The 6,253-nt window shown below is 57.8% G+C and overlaps 1 protein-coding gene across 1 annotated transcript in view; it reads left to right on the top strand.

Moving 5' to 3' along the window:
• Nucleotides 1–5,330, top strand: part of POLE (polymerase (DNA directed), epsilon, catalytic subunit) — a gene marked incomplete at its 5' end in the record, with an annotated part of 28,518 nt that extends 23,188 nt beyond the window's left edge. The window contains 13 exons of the mRNA XM_009581545.1: nucleotides 21–244; nucleotides 394–614; nucleotides 1,237–1,441; nucleotides 1,904–2,077; nucleotides 2,366–2,491; nucleotides 3,028–3,160; nucleotides 3,276–3,462; nucleotides 3,564–3,695; nucleotides 3,803–3,996; nucleotides 4,210–4,410; nucleotides 4,698–4,823; nucleotides 4,897–4,986; nucleotides 5,217–5,330. Of these exons, the coding sequence (XP_009579840.1) occupies nucleotides 21–244; nucleotides 394–614; nucleotides 1,237–1,441; nucleotides 1,904–2,077; nucleotides 2,366–2,491; nucleotides 3,028–3,160; nucleotides 3,276–3,462; nucleotides 3,564–3,695; nucleotides 3,803–3,996; nucleotides 4,210–4,410; nucleotides 4,698–4,823; nucleotides 4,897–4,986; nucleotides 5,217–5,330 (2,127 nt within the window). The remainder of the gene's footprint in view (nucleotides 1–20; nucleotides 245–393; nucleotides 615–1,236; nucleotides 1,442–1,903; nucleotides 2,078–2,365; nucleotides 2,492–3,027; nucleotides 3,161–3,275; nucleotides 3,463–3,563; nucleotides 3,696–3,802; nucleotides 3,997–4,209; nucleotides 4,411–4,697; nucleotides 4,824–4,896; nucleotides 4,987–5,216) is intronic.
• Between the last annotated feature and the right edge of the window lie 923 nt (nucleotides 5,331–6,253).

Raw genomic sequence — 6,253 nt, 5'->3', positions numbered from 1 at the left:
CATCCTTTTCCTTCATGCAGGACGAGCGCCGGGGCCCCACGCTGGTTGCTGTGCAGTCTAACTGGGACCTGAAACAGCTTGCGAGCGGGATCCCCATCATCGAGGAGTTCCCCTTGGTCCCCATCCGGCTGGTAGATGACATCAGCTACTCGGTCCTGGACTGGCAGCGCCATGCCGCCCGCCGCATGCTCCGCCACTACCTCAACCTGGACACCTGCCTCTCGCAGGCTTTCGAGATGAGCAGGTGCCCACAGTGGCTGCGTTCCCCTGGGGCTGTTGTGCTCTTGATGGGACCATGGGAGGCTGCCTCATCCCTTGAGGGGACAGGCAGGGGTCCTTGTCTTCTCTGCAGCAGCGCTCACCCCGATGACTGTTCACCTCTCTGTGCCCCAGGTACTACCACATCCCCATTGGGAACCTCCCGGATGACATCTCCACCTTTGGCTCTGACCTGTTCTTCTCACGCCACCTCCGTCGTCACAACCACTTGCTGTGGCTCTCGCCCACAGCCCGCCCAGACCTGGGGGGTAAGGAGGCTGATGACAACCGCCTAGTCATGGAGTTTGATGAGAGAGCCTCCATGGAGATAAACAACCCTGGCTGCTACTCCACAGGTGAGGAGGGAGTAGGGTGGTAGTGCTGAGCGGGGGCAGAGCTGGATCCTGCTCTGCAAGCTCTGTAGAGGGATGGATGCGGTCTCCAAGGAGTGTCTGTGTTGACAGTAGTCACCAGCAACTTTGGTGTTTCAGCCGCGGTCTGGGCAAGGTGCATGCAAGGGGCATGTCCTGGGGCAGGGAGGTCTCACCTGCAATGTGTGCAGACATCCGAATGCAGATTCTTTCCCAATTCATGGCCACCAACGGCAGCACTCAGAAGACCACCTGCAATGTGTCAGCCCAAAGACAGACTAGCTCAACTGGTCATCCCTGGTGACCCTAAGACAGGTCTTTCTCAGAGGCAGAAGCAGCTTGAGTGGTAGTCAGTTCTTCTGAGCTCCTCTGCTGCAGCTTCCAGAAAAAGCTGGTGGTTCCCAGAGGATTAGTAGGTCCAAGTCTTGTTGGAAGACAAATGCTGGTCAAGACAATCACGCCTGTGAAAGCATCTCCCCACTCGGTGTGGCAACACCTATAGATCACCCTTATAACTGTGAAAAGCACTTCTGGCAGAAGGGCAGGGAGGGTGTCCTTGTTGGTCCTTTGCTCTGCCTGCCAGCTGAGAGGTTGTGTTTGCTGTTAGTGTGTCTGGAGCTGGACATCCAGAGCCTGGCTGTAAACACGGTGTTGCAGTCCCACCACATAAACGACATGGAAGGAGGCTCCAGCATGAGTATCAGCTTTGACGTGATTCAGCAGGCATCCCTAGAAGACATGGTGACAGGGAATCAAGCTGCCAACATCCCAGCCAGCTATGACGAAACTGCCCTCTGCTCCAACACTTTCAGGTACGGCTCTAGGAGCCAGCAGGAGATGGAGCATTTGGTCTCCATCCTGGCAGGTCCCCTCGGGGTCTCATTTCCTCCTGGCTTTAGCCTTTCCCAGACTTGTGCCAGCAATGGGGCTTGTGGGTGCTCTAAATATACATTAAGGACTCGAGGGCAGGGCAGGCATCTTCTCCAACAGACTTTTGAAGATCCTGGGCTCAGAACTGCTTGGTGGCTCAGCCAGCAAATGTAGGGGGATGTTGGTGAAAACTTTGCCCTTTCCCGTTTCTCCTTTCTTTGCGCTCCACCAGGTTATAGAGGCACATATTTACCCTGTGGCTCACATGCCGAGGGCTCACGCGTCTCTGCTCTGGCAGAGTTCCTTCTCTGAATCCTCCGGTGTATCCAAAAACATGTCCCTGTCTGGAAGGGGAAGGGGTTGCTCATGGCTGGTGGGGTGATGCTGGTTCTGCTCCCTGGCAGGATCCTGAAGAGCATGGTGGTGAGCTGGGTAAAGGAGATCACCCAGTATCACAATGTCTACGCAGACAATCAGGTCATTCACTTTTACCGCTGGCTCCGCTCTCCTTCCTCCCTGCTCTACGACCCAGCACTGCACCGCACTCTCCACAACATGATGAAGAAGCTTTTCCTGCAGTAAGTGAGACCTGGTGTGTGCCAGGCTGGTGAACAGGGAAGGGACAGGTGTGGCATTAGTGACCAGGACGCTGTGACCACCCACAGCCACTCCTCTCTGCCGCAGCCTCCAGAGAGGTGGGCAGTAGGTTGGACCTCCCGTACTGTTTGAGTGAGCTCCCTTGCACGGCATCACTGACATGCTTGACTCCTGACTGTGCTGGATCAGCGTGTCTTCCACAGGTTGCATCTGCTTCTCGGGCTTTGCCTTCCTGCCTACTGACTCCCACTCCTGTGCCCTGCCTGCAGGCTGGTGGCTGAGTTCAAGCGTCTGGGCTCCTCGGTGGTTTACGCCAACTTTAACCGGATCATTCTGTGCACCAAGAAGCGGCGCATCGAGGACGCCATCAGCTACATGGAGTACATCATCAACAGGTGGGGTGCGCTTGCCAAGCCAGGCCTGGAGATGAGGCTCGTGGATGATGGAGCCGAGGGAGGGCTCGGGGCCAGGAAGGAGGATGCTGATTTTTTGCCTTTTGACAGGCCTCAGCACTGAATGTTTTTTTTTTTTTTTTTTGGCGAAGCTATTGAAGGGACAACACTGCCCAGTTCTCTTGCTGTCATGCCTGGAGTAGGAATCTGTCCCTTAGCTGTCCTCTATAGGTAATATTCCAAGAATACCAATAGGATTCAATCCAGAAGAGACCTTCAGGAGAACTTGAGGTGCCCAGCACTTCATCCCCTGGCTGGCTCTCAGCAGCCCAGCCATGGTACAGGCACCACGACATAAGCATAGGAAGCCAAGACTCCTTGGGCACGGCTTCCCTTGGGGTCCCCACCAGTGGTTGGATGGGAGAGGGGAACCCCCTCTCTCCTTGCCAGCACAGTCTCCTCCCCTAGTATCCCATGGAGAAGGCTCTGAACTAGGGACAATGCTGACGCTGTGGGTGACTGCAGTCTCTTCCCTCCAGCATCCACTCCAAGGAGATCTTCCACTCTCTGACCATCTCCTTCTCCCGCTGCTGGGAGTTCCTGCTCTGGATGGATCCAGCAAATTATGGAGGTATCAAGGGAAAAGTGGATTCTCGCATCCACTACGGGGAGGTAAGAGACAGGAAGCGCTCAGTCCCGCAGGAGCAGGGTGCTAGGGGTTGAGCTGAGTGGGGAGGTGTTGGCTGGGCATGAGGAACTGCTGCGATATCGCTGGCTCCTCCAGAAGGACACCAGCAAGAGGCAAGTGTTGGGGGAGGAGGACAGCGAAGAAGAGGAGGAGGAGGCGGCGGGGCAAGAAGAGGAGGAGGAAGGGGAGCCAAACATGGAGGAGCTGCTGGAGAACAGCTGGAACATCGCACAGTTCCTGCCCCAGGCTGCCTCCTGCCAGAGCTACTTCCTGATGATCGTGTCAGGTGAGCTGTCCCTGGGAGGGGACAAGGTCGCTTGTGCCTCCCTGGTGCCAGGGAGAGCCTGCAGTGGGGCTGGAACTGGAGCCTTGCCTGTGTCTCCCCAGCCTACATTGTGGCCGTGTACCACAGCATGAAGGAGGAGCTGCGGCGCAACGCCCCTGGGAGCACCCCTGTCAAGAGGAGGAGCACCAGCCAGGTGTCCCAGGAGGTGCTGGGGGAGATGGGGGCCATGCCTGGTGAGTGCTGAGCCACAGGGCAGCCCTGGTGCAAGCAGAGAGCCACCCACCTTGCTGTCCCCATATGCCACGGTACGGCTCAAGTGCTCTCTGCTCCTTCTCTCTAGGCATGATCACCTTCTCACAGGATTACGTAGCCAATGAGCTCACCCAGAGCTTCTTCACCATCACCCAGAAGATCCAGAAGAAGGTGGCTGGTTCTCGTAATGCCACTGAGCCTTCAGACCTGTTCCCAGTGCTGCCTGGCTCGTACTTGCAGCTCAATAACCCAGCTCTGGAGTTCATCAAATATGTTTGCAAGGTCAGCAGGGTGGGCCAAGCCCCTTTTCTGAAGGTTTACAGTCAGGGCTCAAATTCTGGTCCTTGTCCATGGCTCAGATTTGCTACAGCTTTCCTCCAGGAGTCATCTAAAACCCATTTGTCTTGCCCTGCATCTATATGAGGAATGAGCTGTCCTGGTGAGGACAGTCTCTTCTTCTCTGCTGGTAGGCTCACCTGGCTCTTATTCTTGTAGGTCCTCTCCCTGGATGCCAACATAACCAACCAGGTGAACAAACTGCGCCGGGACCTGCTGCGCCTCATCGAGGTGGGCGAGTTCTCAGAAGAAGCCCAGTTTCGGGACCCTTGCCGTTCCTACGTGCTCCCTGAAGTCATCTGCAGGAACTGCAACTTTTGCAGGGACCTGGACCTGTGCAAGGACCCTGCCCTCTCCCAGGTGCAGCCTCTTTCCTGGGGACACCAGAGGCCCCAGCATGGCAATGCTGGAGGCCGGTTAATCACATTACCCATCTTCTCTCTCAACGCCTTTGCTTTGCAGCTCTGCTTGCTGCTGGTGATCAACCTCACCTAAAGGCCATTTTCTGTTCACCTCCTTTTCTAGCTGCTGGTGACAAGTCTGAGCACCCCTTGGCTTTGGCTGATGCTCCGTCCTCTCCAGAAACCGGTTACACTATCACAGTGCTTGGGACTCTTGGTGCTCACCTGCCTCCTCTTTGTCCCTAGGATGGGTCAGTGCTGCCCAGCTGGGTCTGCTCCAACTGCCAGGCGCAGTACGACTCCGATGCCATCGAAACAGCGCTGGTGGAAGCCCTGCAGAAGAAGATGATGGCATTTGTGCTGCAGGACCTGGTGAGTGCAGGGCTCCCCTGGCAGACGGGCTTGGCCTCATCTCCTGGCCCACCTAAAACTCCTTGGTCTCCAGGTGTGCAAGAAGTGTCATGGCGTGAAGGAGACGCACATGCCTGTGTACTGCAGCTGTGCTGGAGACTTTACCCTCACCATCTCCTCCCAGGTATGCCTGCACCCTCCTGCCTAGCCCAGCCCCATGCCAGCAGCTCCTAGAGGACAGCAAGGAGCCCTGCAGTGCCCTGTTCCTCCTCTGCCTCTTCTCTAACTGCTTGTCCCCTGGGACCTGCTGTGCTGCCCTCTGCTCCACCAGCGCTGCCCAGCCACACCCCTGGAGCCCCCTGCCACCCAGGGGTGCTGGGCAGCCTCCTTCCCTCCCTGCTCCCTTCTCCCCAGACCTTCATGGAGCACGTCAACGTCTTCCAGAACATTGCCCGGCACTATGGCATGGCCTACCTGCTGGAAACCATCGAGTGGCTGCTGCGCACCAACCCCGAGCTCCGGCAATGAGAGTAGACTGCTCCTCTTGCCTGCACTGTAGTCGTCGGGGCACCAAGGCCGTGCTCTCATATCCATGGGAGAGCGGTCTATGGACCCTCTTGGCCATGTGCCGGACCCCAGAGAAGCTGTGCACCCCTCCTGTGGCGAGGGAGGGAAGGCAGGAGCTGTGCCAGGGACTGGACTGTCCTGACCCCAGCTGCCTGGCTTGGAGGTCTGGGGGCACCAGGGACTGGAGCTGTGCTCCACAGGTCTGTGCTGGCCCCCAGGTGTGGTTTTAATGTTGAATTTCTATAAATAAATGGATTGTAGAAGGCAGGTGCAGTTTTTGGGGAGTGGGGAAGCAGGGGCTGTGGCCCTCGGCTCCCACCCATGGGGGATGCCTGCACCTGGGGGGGTTCGAGCTGTGTCCTTGCTGGGCTGGAAGGACCAAGGACCTGTCTCCATCTGATCCCTGCCTGCTTGGGGGCAGGAAGACTGCAGCCTGGCAATGCCCCCCAGCTGTCCCCCTCCAGCTGCAGGGGAAGGGGCTGCCAGCACCAGAGGGGCAGCGCTAGCCCCTAATGCAACAGTGGCTCCCTGCCATCGAGGGTGTGCTTGGCTGCAGCCTGCGCTTTAGTACGTGCCTCTGGCCTGGCTCTGCCTCCTGCTCCTGCGCTCCTAGGGTGAAAGAGTCCCCAGGGCTGCTTCCTGGGGGCTTGGCTCTGCTCTCCGGATGATGGCAGTCAGGGGTGACCTCCTCTTGCAGTAGCCTTCGGCGGGGGACAATGCCACCCAAATCAAGGCAGGGGAGTGCAGCAGCACGCCCTTGCCTACCCCAGCAGGCCCCTGGCTGTGTCAGGTTCTGCAGGCAGCCTATGGGCAGGGATGGTACCCGTAGGAGGCTGGGGGGGACCCTGTCCTGTTCCCACATACCTGCAGCAGGGCAAGCAGCC

Source organism: Fulmarus glacialis, unplaced genomic scaffold (genome assembly GCF_000690835.1).
Source record: "Fulmarus glacialis isolate BGI_N327 unplaced genomic scaffold, ASM69083v1 scaffold12887, whole genome shotgun sequence".
Lineage (NCBI taxonomy): Eukaryota > Metazoa > Chordata > Aves > Procellariiformes > Procellariidae > Fulmarus > Fulmarus glacialis.
The sequence above is the reverse complement of the archived record's forward strand: the minus strand, read 5'-3'. Positions and strand labels throughout refer to the sequence as shown.